This window comes from Syngnathus floridae, chromosome 2, assembly GCF_059516105.1.
Source record: "Syngnathus floridae isolate MCC-2025c chromosome 2, RoL_Sflo_1.0, whole genome shotgun sequence".
NCBI classification, from domain to species: Eukaryota; Metazoa; Chordata; class Actinopteri; order Syngnathiformes; family Syngnathidae; genus Syngnathus; species Syngnathus floridae.
Window position 1 is genome coordinate 24,398,507 of NC_142414.1, and position 22,973 is coordinate 24,421,479.

Sequence of the window (22,973 nt, forward strand, 5' to 3'; positions counted from 1 at the left end):
CTTTCTGCCCCAGTCAGAAGTGTTTAAGCACTTTAAAGAGTCGTGTCTACTTCTATGCAAACATATGTGTGTCGTGAAAGGATTAAATTGTTATGCATTGAAACAAAGCCTCAAATGATAGTCCATATATAAATTCATGGAGAAATCACAGATATGACTGAGGTTTTTTTCCCCCCCCATCGATAAAGAACTTGACATTTCTTCTTTGCCTCATTTTATAGCTTTTGTGAGAAATAAAATGATTATTCATCTTTATTGTATTTTCAATGTTAACAGACTTGGAGAATTTCAAGACTCAAAAAAGAAATCCAGTGAGAGTTCGTGAAGGCCAAGGAGTGGTCTTACTGTGTGGCACACCACTCCACTCTGGAGGTAAGGCGTCTTTTTGTTCTACCAACACTATGCATACGTTTAACTAATAAGTACCCTAATTTTGGTGATGAGCTTTAGAAAAAATTCCATGATCAAGTCAGTGAAAGAGAGAGCATGTGAGCGAGAGAAACCTGGAGATTAAATACTGGAAATTGTATCATTATTCTGTGACACTATGTTGGCCCACTGCTTTATGGGTTACAGTTTGTTTTGTGTAGAATATGTCACTTTCAAAAATGGTAAATGTGCTTATACTAAGCACTTTTCCACCTTCAAGGTACTCAAAGCGCTTTCACATTATCTCATCATTCACCTACTGATGACGCAGCATCAGCAACAAGTGTGAGGGTTCTGTTTCTTGCTCAAGGACTCATCAGCATGGTCGCAGGCTGTGACCTGTGTACTGTGAACAGCAAATGGATTTTCATTAGGGATAAGAAAAGCTTTGGCAACAAGACTGTAGTAAAACAGGTTGTGTCAGGATTTGTTAGAGCTCCCATATCTAAAAGGAAATCACATCACCCTTTAAAATTCGAGACATTGCGCATGGCAATACGTCTTCATACAGGTCAAAATGTCTTCTGTCAATAGCAGCAAATAAAGCTGAATGTTATAGGCCGATGCAAGAGGAAAACAGCAGCCATAGGAATAATGCACCGGGCTTGCTGTGACTTTTTAAAGACAAGGACATAGCTCCTCCTGCCACCTCTATGGAGTGCTTACCATTATTTTCAGGATTTTATTTGAACACGTTTAACAGTGAGCCGGTATTACAAGTGAAATGGAAAATTTTCACATAAAAATTTCACTGCAACAAAATTGAATCAGCGATTGTAGTTTGTCTATCTTTTCTCCATTTCTCCTTGCATGGCTGCCCGGCCAGCGAGTCAGAGCTGCGGCCTCTCGTCTCACTCGCTCTGTTCCTGTCAGCCATTCCGTCAGAAAGCTGTGGTTAAGGGAATCGAAAGACTCTCGAGCTGTGGGAAAACATTTATCCTCATCTCAGTAGTGCTTGTCATTGTTATTATTGGTTGCTTTTTATGTTTTTAGAACCTCAATTTTGGTGCATCTGAATTGTAGAGCATTTTGCACTCTATTTGGTGGTTGCTTTTGTTCAAAAGAATCTGTGCAAGTCTGCGAATGTACTGTGGAACAGTGAATGGCCATAAAATCAGATAGTGTACTTTGATGGTTTATTCCGCATTTATTGAATTAAAAGGTCGTATACGGTAACTTTAATATTATTCCGCCAATCACAGTGTATATTTTAAAGAGTTTGTTGCTGTCACTATTAGAAACGCTATGCATTAAACTGTTGACTGGAAGTTAGCCATACCCAAAATGTGAAAATTGTGCGTGCATAGTGTCCATTAACTTGACATAGCTTTGCTTTTGATTGATTGCGTGCACCAAATCCCTTTGGAGTTTTTTGAATAAAATATACAAACAGGCATGATCTTCATTTGCTCTTCATGTACTCTCTTGAAATGACACTTGAGTCTCAGTCTGGAGCTGTTGTGTGTTATCCTTCAGGGAATGCTTATTAAGAATTGGTTGTTCTGAATTATTTGAGATGAATTGCCTTCAAGCTTATGTGTTATTTTTGTTTGCTGATACACAATTACCTGAATTTGATAACCATGTATCTTCGTGCACTCTATACAAGCTGATGTTACTAAAGGCTGCTGCATTGGTAGAATGGTCTATTCTTGTCAGACAGTTTTTCATGCTGGACTAAGCATTGATGGCCTTCTTTGGGAGTTTGGATCATCTCTCTGCAGCATGGGTTCTGGCTTGCCGAGGATGTTTCCCTTGATATGCGCCTGGCGCACCTGACAATTTGGTGGCACAGTCATTTGAAACATATGCCTGCTATGTGTTGACGCAGGCAGCATAAGACAGTTTTAGTCAATTTTAATCGGGTCATAGGCAGATTTATGGTTGTGGATGTCATGGATGTCATTGTATTTCATTTATAAATATGACAATGGCATGCATCGTACACTCTAAATCATTATTTATGCATTTTCTGAACCGCTTATCTTCACGAGGTTCCCAGACGTGTCTTTGGGTGGTAGGCGGGTACGTACACCCTGAACCGGTTGCCAGCCAATCGCCAGGCACACACAGGCAAACAACCATCTGCACTCACAATCACACCTGCCGACAATTTGGAGTGCTCATTTGGCCTGCCATTCATGTTTTTGGGATGTGAGAGGTAACCAGAGTACCCAGAGGAAACCTACGCAGACATGCAGAGAACATGCAAACTCCACACAAGAAGGACAGAACTGGATTTGAACCCTTCACCTCAGAACTGTGAGGTGAATGTGCTAAAAACTAAATTCTCCCTAAAAATAATTTACATTGTATTTTATATTTACGTTTGTTTATTTGTTCATATTCTACTTGAATTACTGCACATATTATAGCGTCAAAATATGATCGTTACTTGGGCTGTGAAGTCTAATTTTGAATATTGAATGAAACGTAAATGTCATTATAAACAGGACCTTTTCCTTTTCACTGCTGATTTCATCTTATCACTTAAATTTAGCCCAAGCCTGCTTTTGGACAAGCAAGTAGACTGCTTTTAGTATTTACTCCATAAGTCCCTTCATGCCTTGTTGTGATGGATCCTAGCTTTTCTCTTGAGACACAGCACAGAAATTGAAGTGATCCATTTTCTACCAATATTTTCAGCAGCTGTCGATTATGTCAACGATTATGACTAGTGATGGAAAGGTTCAGATTGTGACATGATGTCAGTCCTAAATTTTTAATGTCATTTCTGAAAGCCTGCTAATATCAGCAGTCATAATGATGTAGTATCTGATAGTGTTTTCCCTCAGCACACACACGCACGCAGACACAGGCACATACAGGCACACACATTTACACAAGCCCCCCCCCAAAAAAAGCAAGTAGCATACATTCACAATATTTATATTTTTGTACGTGTATACATGCTTCATATATCATGCATACATTGCTTTTCAATTCAACACAATGTTTGAAACACAGATAAGACATTTGACTACACACTCAGATTTCTGTATATGTGAGAAACAAGCTCTCATAAAGGCTGAAAGGATGTAATTCATGATCACAAAAACAGGGATCTGCCTCATTTCCCCTTTAAGGGATTTCAGTATCCCATGCATGATTCAGGGAGCCATTATTCCACGTTCACAATGCCTCAAAGTGCTTTTGACAGCTCTAGAAAGTAGTTGGATGCACTCAAAATGCAGTGAATCTCTGAGCTCCAAGTATTTAGATAAAAAAATGTATCAAATGAAAATCTATTCATAAACCATCTTTTTCTGCATTTAGGTTGGATGTTATTCGTGCCATTCTTTGCTTTTTAGAAGGTCTGAATATGTGTGGTCAGACAGAACCTGATGCATCTGACCTCCTTTCACTAATGGAAGGAGTCCTTTTATATCTACTCAAGGCTGAAATCGCTTGTTCTGTTTTTGCATTGCAGCTACCCTCAAACATGATGTTTGCTAGCAACGAACAACACATATAGCTCGCAGAGATTTTATGTGCGTGACCTAAGCCATTTCATGCAGGGAATGTGTGTGTTTTGAATACAGGCAACTATGGGAACATATTTGTGAGTACAATGAACCCAAGACCTGCGTTGAATATCTAAACTCCATAAGTAATTGAAGTCCCAACCATACATATTCCTAATTTTAACACCCTAGATGTAACCCAAATTCAGTATTCGGGTAACGTGTTACAAAAGTAACGCATTACAGTAATATAGTACTTGTAGGCAGTAACAATTTGATGTAACTCAGGTTTATTCTGGAATATAATTAGTTTCTAGGTCCATGTTCTTAACTACAATAATTATTCACTCACAAATTTGACTGGGGATGCGAACTATTACATCATTTACAAGATGCACTCAGCCACTCTAACAGGATTTTTTGCCCCTCTGAGGAATTCTTGCAGCAATTTGGAATCTCATTGCCCATTTAGTAGTGTTGGGCCAAATGAAGCCCAATTCAAAGTATGTATCAAGTCCCACACAAAAAAAAAAAAATCATGCGACTGAGGCCTCAATTTGTATGGAGGACCTCATTCGTTCATACCTCATAATACGACACTATATAGTTGATCCTCATCGCAAGTAAACTTTACCAGCTACATTATGGTCGCATATTTTGCTTTTCCTTTTAAAATCATTATTCATTGAAAATAACTTTGTAACATCACAAAACACAATATAATTTTAAGCTCATTTCAACATTATTCTTAAATCTGAATGTTCCAACTTATAATTGACTTCTTCACATGTGTTTATTTACAAAGTGCGAGCATACTAGCTTGTTTGTTGCATTTGCAGTCTGTAAAAATAGGTATTCCAAAAATGTTTTTCATTAGCCAGTTTTGTGTTACATCTTGTGCCATTTTAGTTTTAAAGACATAGCACAAGAAATATGTTGATAGCTGCAAATAGGTAAGTTTGTTAGCAAGTATCAGATGTTAGTACACAAAATATACCCACTCACACACGTTGAAACAAGTTGCTTGTATACTCTCCTCTGATACAATACACACACGTAAAGCCAGTCTTGATTCACATTGTCCTTGGCCTGTCATGTTCTATTTTTATTTCTTCATCTCATGCCATTACAGGGGAAATGATGCTGCATGTTCATTATACACAAGCTAAATAGAATTGCAATGAAAATATGCCAGTCACTGTCATATTTTGCATTATTCCATTCCAGCCCTTTCACAGAATGAAAAATCATCAAATCCCTAGTGTTTTATTATTTTTTTTAATTATTTATTTTGTTACCATAATTTTTAACCAACCTGTTATGGACTGCTTATTTGTTGTTGCTTTTGTCATTCACTGCACCTTTTGGAGGATGTTTCAAAAGTGGCAATTAATTTACACGATCTTGTGAGAATGAGTCCTGGGATGTATTATTTAGGCACAGGGGGATTCTTACAACTGCCCCCGCAGTGAGTCCAATGGATCAAGTGCGGCAGTTATTATCGATATTTGTCAGAGGGACGAGGGTAAACGTCAAAGTAGAAATCTATAATTTATACATGGTTTTAATCCAAAGATAAATGCTAAATACGGGTGGCAGGTTAAGTTCATTTACAAATTACAATGTTACACTGTTTAATTCACATTATTGTGACTGTGACAGAGCGGTCGCTAAAATTTAGAAAATATTTTTAAAGTCCTGATGTACTTTCCAAAATTTAAGTGGACCTCAGTGCGCAGGGAGCTTAATTTGGTCCGATCGCGCAACCGCATTGTCACTGTCGCATTGCTTTAAGAGCGTCTTTGTGTTTTAGGATGGCTTTACTGCTCCCACTTGCTTTCTTTGGAGGCATGATTAGGGGTTAATACAATCCTCAAAGTAACGAAAATACAATAACAACGGAGTCAGGGGGTTTTCTCGGGTCCTCATCTCGCGAGGTTCGACCTCCGAATTTTGTTCGACAACCGAAACAAAAAATCTCGAATTTTTTGTTCGAATTCTGATTTGTTCGAGAACCAGGACGTTCGAAAACCGAGGTTTGACTGTAAAATAAATAGATGCAGCTCACTGACAAGTGCCGCTATTTGAGCTAATTTTAGAAAAGTCCTGCGGGCGACTCATGCGGTCCTCACGGGCGACCTGGTGCCCGCGGAACCCGTGTTGGTGACCCCTGATCTAAGCAGACTCATACTCCAACACAAGCTGCATAAGAATATAAAGCTTGAACCACTGTGTGTTGTATTTGATCCTGAGGAGGGAGGTAAGTAAGAACACAGCATGTTGGGTAGGTTTCAGAGAGTTGATTCATCATTTTGTGAGAGTTGTACTTTGGGTCAAGGTTATAATAAGGAGCAGACCAGTCCCTCTGGTTGTCGGTATCAAAACTTCTTTAGGTTTTAATGGGGAATATGATGTTTCTGTTGCAAAGCAGAAACTCGGTTCATATTCCTATAGAAACTCAATTTAATGAAGCATTAATAGTAGGATGTGGTGGCAATTTGATCTAAAATCCAATAAAGTACAGATTCACTTGTTCCCATCCCAATTTCTGACCCCCTCCACCATAATTATCACACTCAAAGTAAATGTTTCATATCATTAAACCAACTTTTAATACCTCACAAGGACAACCCAAGTACATATAAACTGCGATCAATGATGATTTTATTGATTAAGGACTGCGGGAAAGTATGTGTCCCCTGACCCCAACAAATGCTTGTGTCAAACTTGGCAACAATAACTGAACTCAAGCATTTGTAAAAAAAAAAAAAAAAAAAAACAGCAAATTTGTTCTCACTCAGCACTGCAGTGAAAGGCTTTCAAACGGTATGTCTAGACTTTGACTTGGCATTGGCCAAGTCTTCTGTTTTTTTGCTGTTCAGACTGAGACTTTCTTTTATGTTTTGGAGCATTTGTCACATAGTCCAAGAGTGCTGGAGCTTGAGGGCATGACTGGATGTATGCCTGTAGGAATTTTTGGAAGACATCAAGGTCCCGAAGTAAAAAAGAAGCCTGCCCCAGACTAAAAGTCTGCCACGGCAGTTTTTTTTTTAATTGTAATAGGCTGTACACCTCTCAGTCTACACAATTTCTCCCAAAAATCTTATTAAGGTTTTCTTGGTGATCTGTGTTCTTTTTTGCCAGCTGAGGTTTTCGCCTTGCAACTCCCTCTCGGATTCCTTTTTCTACCAGTTGTCTTTCTCAAAACTTTAGAAACAATTACATTAAGTGAGGCCTGTAGTTCTTGGGATGCAGCTTGTTCTATTGTGGCTTCCTGGAAGATTCGCAGTTTCACTCCTGGAGTAATCCAAGACACCAACTATGGAAAATATTCACAAGTGAGTCTAGTTTTCCTCATTTGTAGATAATGGCTCTGATCATGGTTGGCTGGAGTCCCAGAGGCCTGGAAATGGCTTTGTAACCTTCCACAGACAAAATGTGTCTGTATTTTACTTGGCCTGTTTGTGTGATAAATCTAGAGTTTATTCATAAATCAGGTAGAGGGCATTTTTCAAGGCATCATATAATTTTTAATAAAGCATCTGTAATTTGTGGATTTATTTTCTGCTGTGAATACTTGCCAGCCACAAAATATAATTGGAATACCTGCTCTTAAAATGTACTCTAGTGTGGTCTGATCATTACAGTAAGCAGAATAATGAATAAGATGCAGTGGTTAGTATTGCGGTGTAAATATTCTAACGTCTTTGTGCCATCACAATTATCACTACAACATAGTGAACCCAATGCATTAAATCATGCATTCAGGACGAGGAGAGTAATTGCTTCTTGGTTATTCATTTTATTTTTTAATCACAGAAAGCTGGCTCTGTTCGATCCACTAATGACTTAATCACTTAAGGCATGTCTTCAACTTGAAATGGCTGCTGATTTTCTCCACAGTATTTGGAGAGAATGTACAATCATGCATCTTACATCTGCTATGTCCGTGACTGTTTACAGAGCTTACCTTCACATGGATCTTCAACGAGTACCCATCGTTTGTCATCCAGGACACGCGGCGATTCGTGTCCCAGAAGACAGGCAACCTCTACATTGCCAAAGTTGAGCCCTCGGACGTGGGCAACTACACTTGTGTAGTCACCAACACAGTCACCAAAAGCAGTGTTCAAGGACCACCCACACCCCTTATGCTTCGAGTAGACGGTAAGAGCAATGCCACAACCGAAGGAGCTTGGATATATTCAGATTCTGATCATTTTAGTTTTGCATTATGCTTCACATACAAATCTAAATACAATATGAGATTGTGTCTTCAGTTATCCTTGAAATTAGCATGGCTTTTCCGTTTTTCTTCATCATCTCTTCATGAGAACAAAATTAATGATTACTGACTTTGGAGCGACTCGGCAACGCGTTTAGCTGCACTTGTGGCCAGCCGAAACTTGCCTCCAGCTCCGTCTACTTCCCTGTAAGGTATTAGTGCCTTGCACAATGTTAACGTGCCTGCGTGTGATCCAGCCTTGGGGTCACATCCTTAGATATTTCCATTGATTGTCTTGCACAGAACATTATCACCATTGGGGAACTTTGTTTTAATGTTTGTGACATTTTCAGGCTTTAAGATGAATACAATTATGTGACATCAATTCTCAATTTGTCTTTGGAACACCAGGTGTAATGGGTGAATATGAGCCAAAGATTGAGGTGCAGTTCCCTGAAGTTGTCCCAGTCGCCAAGAGCTCAACTGTTAAGCTGGAATGTTTTGCGCTTGGAAAGTATGTTCCCCTGTGTATTATAACTCCAGTGATGACTCACAATAAGTTGCTGACTGTACCAATAGAATCTATTTTGTAACAATTGGAAAATTCAGTGACAGTAATTGGATGGACAAAGTATATCACATTCTAATGAATCCTTTTTAAGCTTCAATTTCGACCTTAATTGAAACATATCTTTTCAAAGCTTTTAATCGTGCTTCAATCTATACTTCACTGTACAACAATGTGATATCAAGAAAAACAAAATAGTTTTCATATAAAGTCAAGTTCATTATTGTTGCTGGGTTTTTTGGGGGTTGGGGGTCTTTTCAAAATTTTCAATTAAAAAGCATCTGATCTTAACTTTATATTTGATATGTTATGAAATTCATCGAGTATAAAATTGCACATGTAAGGTGTGTATGTCTGATGTGAAAACCATCTGTATCAAAATCCCTGAAGAATTTGATAAAATTATAATTCGTGTACTGGAGCCAAACACAGTTACCGCAATACAAATTAATTGAAGAGGTGTTTGAGGACTCCTAGTTGAAGATGGCAGTTCGGTCTCTATCTGCTCAACCAGCTGAGACAAAGTATCAATCAGGAAGACTAAGTGTCTTCGGCATTAGACCGAATGATGAAAGTTAGCCTGCACAGACTTGTGATGAAAGATGTACATTGGCGATATAAAGATGAAAAGAAATGTCTCTTGAGTTAGTGTACGCGCCAACCGTCGGCAACCTCTCGTCTACAATTAGTGTTTAGTCGCTGATGGCGCTGAAAATGCAATGCTTCTGTTGCCTTCTTGCCCATGTATTTGAGCAGGAAATATGGAAATTCAGCTGTTTTATTTGTTTTAATAAAGAAATTATTATAATTATTGGCTTGAAAAAGAAAATCAATGTAAATTAAAGACCACAAAACTAAAATGGAAAGTAAATTCATTCATTCATTCATCTTCCGAATCACTTATATTCACAAGAGTCGCAGGCATGGTGGAAGCCTATCCCATCCGACTCCGGGCAGTAGGCAGGGTAGGGAGGTCGCGGCCGTGCTGGAGCCTATCCCAGCCGTCATCGGGCAGTAGGCGGGGGACACCCTGAACCGGTTGCTCGCCAATCGCAGGGCACACAGAGACGAACAACCATCCACACTCGCACTCATGCCTAGGGACAATTTTGGAGTACTCAATCAGCCTACAAAGCATGTTTTTGGGAAGTGGTGCCCAGAGAAAGCCCACGTAGGAACGAGGAGAACATGCAAACTCAAACACACAGGGAGGGCCGGAGGTGTAATCAAACCCACACCCTCGTAACTGTGAGGCGGACGTGCTAACCAGTGCGCCACTGCCATCCTATTATTATTATTATTATGATTATGATTATTATTATTATTATCATTATTATTATTATTTGCATTTTACATTGACAATCTAAAAGTAAAAGTTCAATGCAGAGACCTGCAGTCAGGAAAAGCAGGGTAGCCAGAGCTTTGCCTGTATCACCAAAAGTAAAGAAACAAATTATGACAATATTAAAAAATATCATTATTATCAAAGTTGCCTATGAATTTCCTGTTCACATACATGAGACAAAACGTGTAACAGCAAGCAGCTAAGCCACACCTCAGATTGTGCAGTCCTTCGCCTACTGGACTGCGTTGATGTATGTAATTGGCAAATTCCTCTTCATATCTTCAGTATAACATTATGAGACTTTTAATTTGCATTCTAATTTTCCACTAATTTACTTCTGGTCATCACAGACATCACAGTCTGCCTCCCAAAGGCAGATTTAGCTATAGGGAAACACTCACAACGGCCTGGCCCTGAGGGCTCTCAGTCGTCTCAGCAAAACGTTTTGAGAGTTTTTATCCCGTTACACAAACCGCAAAATGTCTAAATTAAATTCCTGATTAAGTGGAATGATTAAAAACAGAATCCAACTGTCCATATCTGCTGCTGGTGTATTGCTATTATCCTATGACAAATAACACTTCAATAAATTGTGATAACAGGAGTCTGTCCCATACCCCTGCTAAACACTCATAATGTCCTATTGCTTACATCCATGTAGCCCAGTGCCAACCATCAGTTGGAGGAGAGTCGATGGAGTCTCTTCGGGAAGAAAAGTGGACATCAATAAAGCCAACGGAGTGTTAGAGATCCCTTACTTTCAACAGGAGGATGCAGGGATGTATGAATGTTTGGCTGAAAACAGCAGAGGCAGGAACTCTGTAAAAGGAAAACTGTCCTTCTATGGTAAGCTCATTCTATTGGAAGTAATGGCTTGGGTGTAAATCTCAACACGTCTTCCCTTCCTTGCACTGCTCACCCAAAAACTGTCCAGTTACAGTCTTTTTTTAATCAAATACTCTAGCCAATGATTTATAGAGGTTGTTAAAAAACCTCAAGGATTCTCCAAAACTGAGCAAGATTGAAATTGGTTCAGCAAAAACTTGTAGTTTGGGAGAGTCCGGCAAAAAAGTTTATGTTGTTATAAAACATCTAGCTTTTATTAGAGCCTATAAATAACTGCATTATAGTATATTGGTATGTGGCAATATATTAACCTGTGCCCAATAGCTCATTTCTGACAAGCTCTTTATTGTATCGGCAGCTAACATTGGGCGCAGCATGCACAGATTTATATCACCTTTCAGGGAGAAGTGATTTGCCCCTCGCCAACACTGCCCTTATGGCCGTATTCTGAGTAAGCTTTTAATGGCTCTTGATGAAAGAATTTATAGTTTTTCTTCCCATTATCTTGCACTTCATGCTTTAATGATGTCTGCATATAAAGCTCAGTTGGGATTTGCTTGAATTAAATAATCATCCACATCTCATTTCTGTAAGAGGGATGCTTTTGATATGATAATGTAGGACTTTGTGGCACATGTGGGGGCTCAGAATATCCGAGGTGAGAATTGAAAATGCTGTTTATACAACAAAAATATGCACAGAGAATTGGCGTATGATGTGATCAGGTCTAATTTAATTTGAGGTTTTAAATCACAACATAGTCATGTGATTGTGCTCCTCTTAGTATGTAATTTCAACAACTTGATAGCTTGGTGCCTATTACACCACAAACTCTTTATGCAACACATCATGTCAAGGAGATGGACTGACTTAGATTCCTCTCCCTCCTTGACCCTGGCAGGTTTTTCTGTATTAATGTGTCTTCTCCAAAAGCACCATAAAACGTTCTATTCTGTCACCAGAGATTAGGTGCAAATTATTTATGTGACATAAATATAGAGGCATTCTTGGAATTTTAGATACCTCAAGTAGTAAAAAGAGAATGCAATGGTAACTCAAAGATAGACAACACTCCATTCGTGGATTATTTCAAAATGTATAATTAAGATCAACTAAATTTGGAATATTTCGTCTTAACTGTTACACCATACAACTCTTAAAATTCTAGCCTTATTTGTCCTTGTGCAAGTATTTGCCGAAACAACCAGTGAGATATTAGCTCGTTAGAAGCAATGAAAAAAACTGAATAAAAGTAACTGGACACTGCTGGAGTCTTTTCTTCTTAGAATGTGAGTCTTCTTATTTCTTGGTAACTTCTGTTGCATATTCTTCTCTTGGAACATTCTTGTTCTTCTAACACTGAAGTTGGCATTTTAAAAAAAATTACCAAAAAAAGGAGAAAAATCAACTCCCACAATGTTGATCTTTTAGCTGCTTACTATTTGGTGCACATTTAAATGGATGTGTGAAGATTTTAGTCTCGTGGTTGTTGTGTATGTGGGCAGTTCTCATGAAGATTTTGGTTGAACTTCTAATTGTATGTCTTTGGGACGTTCTGACTTTAAGATATCGCTGTACTTTTGACCTTGCTAAAAACTACCGTATTTTCCGCACTATTAGGTGCACTTAAAATTTACTCAAAAAACCACAGTGGAATGCGGCCCCCGAGGACTTGAGTTTGACACCCCTGGGCTAGTTGGAAGTCGGTTCATATTTTGTGTCTTTAGCTAAAGAGTCTAAAGAATGGCTTGCTTGCATTTTCAGGTCAACAGTAAGTTGTTAGTTTGCATATTTATTGTATGTGGTTTGTGACAGCTGCTCCTCATTTGACTGAGAAGCCCCCAGATGCTCAGAAGACTATTGATGAAACTCTGGTGTGGGAGTGCAAAGCCAATGCCAAGCCTAAACCCTCGTACCGCTGGCTGAAGAATGGAGAGCCTCTGGACATGATCGAGGTAAGGGACTTCTCCTGAGTTGGAATTTGGATGCTTTTAATTGCTTAATTCTGCACACCCCAAAGCACCACAAAGATTAAGTGGAAGAGGGACAATAAGTCAAGGATAACAGATGCAGCCGCAAAATGAGCCCAAACATGTGAAATGTTTGGCAAAAAATATTGACAATGTTTCTAAACAAGGCGTATTCCAAGTTTTTCTGTCTACCAACTGCTGTGCTTCACAGTTCCAGCTACGGATATTTAATTAGAACACAGTTGAAAAACGTTTTAGTCCACGAAAGCCACAAGCTAAATACATTGCTGTATGTATTCATCTGTATGCATTACAACTGCAGACTTTGGTTTGTACAGGCAAGTCTGTATTAAATATCAGAAAATCAAATATGCAGACTAAATTTGTCTTCAAAAGAGAGACCGATTTATGCATGTTTGCAGTGAATCTAATGAAGCAATTTTCCCCCACAAATGACTCTGTCAACAATTATCTCCTCTATTTTGTATACTACTCAGTGTCTTTTCTTCTTTAGACAGTGACACAATACCTTATTATTTAATCTCCATTCCCAATTTCCCCATTTGTACTTTGTTGTAGAGTCGCCCAAATGAGTACAGGTAATATTTGCGTGATTAGCCAATGTTTCTCTCTTTAAAATGATCGATGATGTCAGCTTCCTGGTAACTTGGATTGCGAACTGATATGATATTAGTAGAACTCAAACACGATGATCACACATTTTACAAGAATGTTCTGCTTCAATTTATTTCCCCAATGGGCTATTAACTTTGAAACCTAATTTTTTTTCTTGAAATCATCCAAAATCTAGGGTAAGTAATACGCATACGTATTCGGTACCTAGGGGTTGTAAAAAAGGTGTACTTTCATTCCAATATGTTATTTTATGTCGAACGTTGCATATTTCTATCACAGAATATTAGATTGTTCTGGAAAATACACAAACTCAAATTACTATCCCGTTAAGTGCTCTGTTGAAAACCAGCAAATGGTGAGAGCGTATAGTGTATAAGTACAAAGAAAAGGCTTTTGAAGTGTGTGTTACTCTTGAGGAACTACCATTAATGGCTGCTATTACTTTCCCTCCACCTCTAGTTGTCTTCACTGTGGATTTAAGTAGTGCATTTAAGAACAAACCTTCTCAAAACCTCACTTTTGAAATTATGTTCAGCAAACACACATTTATTGTGCAATTATTTCTATTGTCAGGGACTCTATCTGATGTTTACTACATGTGTTAATTATTATGAAATGTTTTGTCAGTCAAAGGTAATTTCTCTGTTTGGCACCCATAGTCACTAAATGCCTCAATATTGATCTGTAAATACGTACTTTTGTGAAACGTCCTCTGACAGTCTACCCAGGTAACATATTCTCTGTACATGTGACTATATTAATGAGTTGAGGAGTTACCATTTTCAAAATGCCACCGTCAACAGCAGCAGCATTAAATCAATTTCCAAACCCAAAGGTCAGTGTTGTAGAGAGAGAGTGAGTGGGAGGAAAAAGTGAAGGGGGAGCCAGTGCGAGCATTTGTTATTTCTCATTAGAATGTATCAGTCCCTGTCCCTGTCTTTTATCTCCCTTTTTGGGTTCCCCCTCTCTGTGGGTCTCTATTATGTTATTCGCTCCTGCTATGCTTTTCTGACCCTTCCTAGAAGAATAAATGACTCAAAGGAGAGCTGTCACTTCAAAATGTCCCCTTGTCAAAACAAGGGCCCACTCACTCTGTACTGGATTATATTTTGCTTAACCATCAACATGCTTGCTTCAGTATGAGTGTGGACTTTCACTTTTAAAAAAGTCTGAGCACACTTTCAGTGCGCTTTCAGATGGCAGGGAGCACCAATACCCCTATCGTTTGTTCTTCAGAGATCAACTTGCAACAGTGCTGTTTTCGGAATAACAAATGATTTAATGCTGCCGGAGGAGCAAACAAATGCAGTTATTCTCTCCACCGTTAAAAATTGAATAAGGCCAGCGCGATTTTTATTAAATCAGGAACGTGGGAACAGAATAGTCGTGTGACACCATCTCATGCAATCACGCAGATGTCTTTAGACTTTATCACCTCCTGGGGCTTGCAATATGTAACCTCAAAAGGGCCATCTATTCAAAGTCACAATGAACACATATGCATCCTTCCCTGGCCCCAAACCATGCAGATAGTTGTGTTTTATTTGGAAACTGCATCTTATCCATCCTCACACAGAACTCCCTCAGGCGCCAGGTCAGCAGTGTGCCAATCATGTGACTGAGCTTTAGATCTGGCACCAGTTTGAACCTCCTCAACTGTGTCACTGACAGACTTGAAGCAATTGACTTTTCAAGTGTCAGCTCTGGAGTTATTTAAGATGACAGACACACAAATTTGCCACATAGCCATTGAAACTAGAGTGGGACATCTCAGGTCAAACACAATCTGTTCCAAAACGTTGGCTGATCTCCATTTTTTACATAATTCAACTCTTTTTTTAATTCAGTAGAAAATAATGGAGATGGGGTAAAAAGAACAAATACTGTCAATATTGATACAACCCTCACCCACCCACCTCCTTCGACACACACACACACACACACACACACACACACACACACACACACACACACACACACACACACACATACATACACATGTATATACTGGCTAAACTGATCTTGATTAAGATTTACTGAAGTCTCACAATATTAGCTGATATCTCACTTGAGATCAGTCACATTATGCATAATTTCGGTCATACCTCCAAATGTATTTGTGACATGGATTTTTAATTTTTTTTCAACCTTAAAAGCATTCAGATTTGGGTGTTCCACAATACTTGTCAGTCACAAAAACAATTACTACAATGGCATACTATGTTAGAATTACAAAGTAAAAGAGTGAAGTGACCTTTGCTTGTGTTGACATTTATCTTTTCATTTAAATTGAATGTTTTTTAAAAAAAATAATAATAAGTACAGCAATTGCGTGATGAAGTAGTAAATATTTGTTTATGGTGTGATCTCAACCACTGTGAGCACTATGTTAAACAATGGGGAGTTGCAGCCATTCACCATGGTTCTATTAGGGCTGAAGAAATTTAGCACTGTTTTCGATTATCACCCCCTAGGTCTGGAAAATCTGCTGCTAACACTTGAATTAAATCAGGTTATTCATCAGACTGGATCCAAACCGTCCAAATACAGCACTAATTACCTACCTTCCAGTAATGTGTGTTCTCGTATGAGCAACTATTTTATTTTGTGATGCCACTGTGGCACTAATTGGGGAGTTTTCTCTCAGGATGGTTTACATAAATTCAAAGGTCAGTTCACCAAAGTAGTACGTATATCTCCTGCATAGCTAATTGCCTGTGTGTGTGTCTACCTTAGTTAACTTTCAAGATGTCCAACTATAAAAAGGTCTACACCAGAACATTAGATTGTGTTTGCAGATGTATCTTAGACAATATAGCAAAGTTCCAGGATGAAGGCTAAGACCATTGCCCTTTGAATACAAATAATGTCGCAGTACATGACATTTCCTGCATAGTGATTACAAATGCCTTCTGTGTATGTCTTAAGCAGGACCGGATTCAGGTGAATAATGGAGTGTTGACTATCAGCAGCTTGAGTCTGGCTGACATTGGCACGTACCAGTGTGTGGCTGAGAACAAGCATGGAAGAGTATTCACCAATGCTGAGCTTCAAGTCATAGGTAAGAAGACTTTGTTGATACCTCAGAATATATTCACATGATGTCATTCTATAACTTCTGAGACAGTTCTGGTAAAAAAATTGTTAGGAATTTTCGTCAACAGCTAAGAGACAAAAGCTAGGTGTCAAAAGGCAGGTGTTCTGCACTGAAACAAACAATCGTGATGCAATGCCTGAAACAATACTTGTATTATTGTGTTTGTTATTGTGTATGCCAGATACATACTGACATGCATTGGTAGGTGCTCACCTGCAAGGTGTGTTCGAACAGCGCCAGGACTGGTGTCACAAAAGACATTCTGAATCCACACAATTTTTTCTTTTTTCTACATAATCCCCTCCTCCTTAAAGGATTCTTCAGAGCTAAACTGCGGCTCCGTTGTCACATGCATCTTGATTTCATTTAGTCTTTGAAACGGGTTCCCGTGAAGACAGTTTGTAATCACCACTCGTCGGGTGTGTAGGGAGGTCGCTACAGCACGACAATGTTCTTTGTTGCCCTGAACTGTTGCATGCTGAGGGCATTGTGAGTTAAGGCAGGCAAGTGATCCTGCCTCAACTCTTTCTATTGATGTGCTGATTGATTATCTGGCCCACATTGAAGTCGCAGTTTGAATTATATCTTTAGTGACACCAATCCTGGAATCTCTCTGACCACCGTGTATGTCTCCGGCGCCAGCTTGTGTGCAGACTTGCAAGAGCTTTCTGCTGAGCGTGAGCGCATACCAAACCGTATGAGACACCGGCACCTCAGTAATTGAGGCCTAAAGGACCACCAAGGAAACCTCCCTCTCGTTTTGCATTCTTTCATTTTGCTTCACAGCCCTCATTCTTCATGCATAATGCCCATTTTAAGGAAAATGCATGGAAATGGAAAATCCACTTTCTTTCACATTAAATATCCTCTTAAAAGGATTGTGTGTGGCTCTGGGAGCATATGTGATTGTGTCTTTCTTTTGCACAAGCAACCATTTATGGTTAGTTAGAGAAAGGGGTGTGAGAGCCGGCCTATGTACTAGATGAAGTTACTTGTATGTTTTTAGATGCTCATTCACTCTAATAATGTCCTTGGTAGGGTTCTAGCTTCTCTATATTCACGACTTCATTGCAGCAGTAATGCAATCCTTTCTACTAGAGCTGAATGACTTATCGTTTTCAGATCGAAATCCTGATCTCAGGCAATGCAGATTTGTGATCACCAAAGCTGCGTTGTTGTTTTATAAGTGTTCTTTGTCGCCAAAAGCTCATTAATCAGAGGTCGCATGCTACTCGTGGATAGGTCACGCTAATGAATCAGCTCTGAGCTGATTAAAAAAAAAAAAGAAAAAGCGTCTTGTCCACGTCACACAATCACCCATCTTCCTGAGTTTCCATTTTCCCAGCTGTTCACAAACGCTAGGCACTAAGCTAACTTGCTCTGCACAATGTTTATGGACAGCAGCTATGAGCTGCGTGGTGCAAATCCTCTGCATTACGGAATTGATCCTCGCCTCCGTTGTAACTCTATGACTACAGGCAAGTGTGGAGTAACACACCGTGCAAGAAGTGAGAACCTAAAGAGTTGAAGAAGTTACTGCAAATCACTTGACTAGTATGAAATGCTGAGTTTTGAAAGACCAGAGTAAATGCTTAGATGTTCAGTACACTTTTCACAGAGGTTTGGCTCGAAATGTGTTAGGGATAGGAACAGCAAATTAATATCACAATTAATAAGTATTTGAAAATATAATAGCACAACAGCTACGTACATTGTAAGTGTACGCTCAAAAACTGAAATTGAGTCGAATTACGGCTGACGCCAGCAATGAGGAGGAGCTTGTAAGAGCAAGAGTATAATAAATGTTTAGAATGTCAGCCATGTTATTTGTGCTTAATTTGCACCAGAATGTACTGGGTTTTGGGACCTACTAAAAAAAATAGACAATTACATGGCTTATTTCATATCGTAATTCATAGGGAAGTGATTCACATACAAATAGGATAAATTATAATGCCACTAAAGTAGTGGGAAGAAACCATCTAATTTCTTGTTTGTTTTGACTCTCATCTAGCCATCGCTCCAGACTTCTCACAGAATTTGTTGAAGGCCCAAACTCTGGCGCGACAGAGTGGTGATGTCATGATCGAATGCAAGCCCAAGATGTCTCCTTGGGGTGTGATTTCGTGGAGGAAAGGAAAAGAAGCCTTGAGAGACAATCACAGGTACTAGGTTTCACTGTGAATGTGTGTTGAACAGTCGACTGCTATCGTTATCAAAGCGAATTTCATAGACGTTATTTAGCTTTTGTCTACTTTTTACTCATGTTGACAAACTGCAAATAACCAAACCATGGCAAACAGTAAAATCTGAATATCTTATATTTTGCATTCTACCCCTTTCCCTTTTGGATTCCACATTTTCTCTTTGACTTAATTGTTCTAAGGGTCTGGCTGGGGCTGGCTTCCACACTGTTTACAAAAAGGTAATTGACCATTCTTAGATCTATCAGCTCATTAGCAGCATGTGAGTTCTGCACGTCTATTCAAACTCGAGGCAGATGATGACGATGCAGGCAGTGAGATGTACACATAATTGAAACAATCCCCAAAAGGGCTGATCAATGACAAGCTGCAGAATAACATACCTTCTTCTGCAGTAGTGGATGTGGCACCAAGGGAGCCAACTGGACACCTTATCTTATTAGAAATCAGCTTGCATGGATCAATGCAGTACCTCATTGAGCATGGAAAGACAGAACGATAAGGGGCTCTATTTTCATAGACAGTGCTCTGCATAAAAACGGCCACAACTTGATTTCCGAGCAGGTTCAAGCTTTCTTTCTCAAAACGCCACGCTGTGTGTTCTGATGGACCTAGGATATTTTCATTTCTATGCTCCTAACATGCACCAAATAATTTGGTGGCAGAAAGTAGAACAATCTTTAGCCTGGCTAAAAATGGGTTTAAATTGCGGTGCGAGTGCATTATCGCACATTGACACTGCAGCTCAATTATGATTTTTTTTTGCCCATATGCGATCTGTATCTGAAGATAGTCTGAATGGCTCTATTCCAATTTTTTTTTTTTTTGCATCCGACCTGGGACACTTTCATATGTTGTCGTAGAATAGATACTATGTATCCGTCGTTTTGTTATGCGACCGCTATATGAACGGCCAGGTCACGTATACGCGACCTGGATGTCATCGGGAGTGAGGCAGATTCTTTTGATTGTCCGTGAATCTGCAAATTTGTTTGGAGCAAAAGTATTCACTTTATACTTGACGTTTATTTAATCTCGCTTGAAACATGAAGCATAACAAGCAAAATAATGTAAAAAGTATGCATGCAAAATAGTTGCCTCAATTTAATTGTCACAAATGTATTTTGTCTATGTGAAATCTGAACTTTTTTACACATTTTGCATCCAATTGACGAGCATTTTTTGCCTGTCACCGTTAGCATAGCTAGAAAGACAAAATAAAATGATTTAAATGAAGATACAATAAAAATAATTAATAATAATTAATGCTATGAACATACACTACTTTCACTTATAACCTATACATGACATACGGTAATTGGTTTTTGGGCGTGTACCGAACCGAACCGAAAACCATGAGCACAAAAAGCGTGCATTTTTTGAATTGTTGAATAACAATGCAATTTTTTTTAATTATTATTTGGAGGGTGCTTCAAGGGACCTTCAGGATGCACATTGTTAACGTGTCCCATTGTACTTCCTGGAATGGTGTCAAATGCAAGTCAAAACCTCACTTATCAAAAAGTGTTCAAATCTGTCAGTGACTCATTGCTATGTGTTTGAATGTGTTCAACGGCCAGGAATGCGCCAGCAGGAGGCAAATCACACCTGCTACAACATACATCGAGTCCAATTTTGTCATTCCACACGGATTAATTGCTCGGCTTGTTCAGCAATTTTTCTTTCCTCAGATATCTATCCACACCACAGTGTGGGAGCAGTTGAAGTCTTAAAACAGAAACCCCAGCCAGGCAATTTGTTGAGAAAACGGAAAGGCTGATCTGATAGTAAATACCAATACCAGCCCAAATGACGCAGTGGTTACAGCTCTAAGATGTTTTATTTGAAACCGAGCGGCATCAGCACCAAGATTATTTGTTGTGCTGTGAAAAGATTGACCCAACTTGCAGCTTCATCATCCTCTTAAACATAAAAAGAAAAATGGAACCATCAGGCTATGTGCAATGGCACCCAAATAGGGAGATTTCCCATTCGGGTTTGTAGTGGGTGAGTTGCATACCAAATGTAGACTTTGACATTATTGCAGCATCTCTCGCAAGCCTTTTCCCTGCTTCCTCGCTCGTTAGATTTTAGTTTCCTCTGCACAGAAATGAGGCTTCTACCAGCACTATTACAGCAGTAGCACAGCAGTAATCCATCCCACTGGCAGAACTAAAATACCCATAATTCCTACTTAATCTTTCAGGGATAATGTTTTCAAGGATGTGGAGTAGAGAGGTACAAACTAGCTAAGAATAAAACAGAACCTGATGTGTAAATAAAATCTTGCTCCAGCGGTTCCTCTAAACTTACGGCATGCAAATGCAAATAGAACAAGATAGCCTTGACATTTACGTGTACTGTATGTGGAGAGCTGTAGGTCAATGTAAAGTGTGTAACGAATTTAATGTAACCGCTGATGACTGCCACTACTATTTGTAATACAATGCTGGTAATCATGCTCAAGAATAGTAATATGGTTAATAGCGTAATTCATCAGATATAGTGCAAGTACAGTTTTTCATGCCCTGCCTATAAAAAAAACAGCATGTCATTGCAGAGAATGAAATAAACAGATTGCCAGAATATCATAGTAGTAAATAGTTTTACTATGCCATCTTTCTTTAGTGGTTCAAATTAAGTTTTCTTTTTATTTACAGCCTGATAGTTTTTTGTTGCACCATGGAGAGACAGCCTGAGCTATTCGATTACACCCACTAGCTCACTTTAACACCCACCAATAAGGTTGAAAAGTGCCTATTTACTGTATCACACTACTCAATCTTTTATGTGCCTCACAAATTTCCCCACTCCTGTTAATTGTGCTAGTGCAATATTTGACAGGAGGAAGACCAACATAAAAGCTTTCCAGATAGATAATGCTCTTCACATCCTTATCCTCGATAATCCCTTTCAAGATTGCTGAGGAGAGAACTCGACATACAAGTGTGACATCTCATATCCATAACTCAATGTTACCGTCCACGACAAAAGACCCCTTGGGTTCGCCTGCAAGATTAAATTTGCTGTCCCACAGGTACAAGTGGACAATGTATTTTTATTCCCCTAGTCTTTAGGGCAATATTGGTCATTTTGGCTCAATTTGGAGGGCTTCAGGCCACCTGCAAGGTATCCATTAATAAAGAGGCGTGTTGAGCTATATTTTAAGCAAGTTGTGTTTGAAATATTGGCATAACCCCATTACTGAGTAGAAAATGGCATCTTGAGCTGGGTAATTAATTTCAAAGCATCCAAATGTGTTCAGGAAATTGCTGTACAATCGGGGCTAGGAGGCAGGATAAAAAATTGATGGCAAGAAATTTGATTAAATTGGCACGACCTCTCTTACTGACAAATGACTTAGATTAAAGATTAAAAGACAACTTTGTCTGCTGCCATCGAACATGCCAGCGGCACTCAAGTGTTGTTTACCTCCCTGATAACTTACTCAGTAAGGACCACAATTATTATGTTAATGCTCAAATCTGTGCTCAGAGGAATTTATGGTAGCAGCTTCTTTCTAAAAATTGAGATAAAACTATTCCCCCAAAATCAAATAATTAGATAAATAATTCAAAGAGATATGATTATTTGCTGGAGGGTGTTCATCTTTAACAAGGTCATGGGATTAATGTCTGTCATAGATTTTTTTGCTGGTTTTTGGAGAATAGAGTTTAGAGACCATTCATATTATTTTGGGCCATTATTATCCTCTGTAGATTATGATAGTCGGATACAACATTACATGATAAATGAACATGATGAGTCTCTCAGTAGTAGTTTTGCTTTCTCTGCAGTGGATGGTGTGTTTTTCACTGACTCTAACAAAATGATTTTGCCCTGATTCTTAATAGAACTATTCACACCAGTAATTTTCAACCGATTTCTCTTTGTTTACCTTCCCAACCAAACAAATCCTGCTGTCTTTTTAAATAGATTTTTCGTTTTTTTTTTTTCAAAAGTTGTTTGCAGCACACGATAAATGCAATGCCATGTTGACACCGAAATGCTTTTAAAAGATGCTCCCATTACAAGCGAGGTGTTTGGAGGCAGCATATCTCGGTGATTGTATTCTACAATGAGGCATTTCCAGCCATTTTTCCACTACATCTGCCACAGAGATCTTTCTATGTGTACAAATATTGGTCAGACTTTTTTGAAACATCATAACAGTACTCAAAGGGTCATA

General features: G+C 38.9%; 1 protein-coding gene across 6 annotated transcripts in view; it reads left to right on the forward strand.

Annotated features, from left to right (window-relative positions):
• Positions 1-22,973, forward strand: part of cntn3a.1 (contactin 3a, tandem duplicate 1) — an 85,368-nt gene that overhangs the window by 47,307 nt on the left and 15,088 nt on the right. For 5 of the 6 annotated variants that reach the window (XR_015855567.1, XM_088367698.1, XM_088367712.1 and 2 more), the window contains 7 exons: positions 277-372; positions 7,857-8,060; positions 8,530-8,632; positions 10,693-10,877; positions 12,693-12,832; positions 16,412-16,544; positions 18,595-18,745. Coding sequence is in view for 5 of the 6 variants with exons in the window: in XM_088367698.1 (XP_088223824.1) it covers positions 277-372; positions 7,857-8,060; positions 8,530-8,632; positions 10,693-10,877; positions 12,693-12,832; positions 16,412-16,544; positions 18,595-18,745 (1,012 nt within the window). In the remaining variant the exon portion in view is untranslated. The remainder of the gene's footprint in view (positions 1-276; positions 373-7,856; positions 8,061-8,529; positions 8,633-10,692; positions 10,878-12,692; positions 12,833-16,411; positions 16,545-18,594; positions 18,746-22,973) is intronic. The other variant, XM_088367708.1, reaches the window with a different exon arrangement.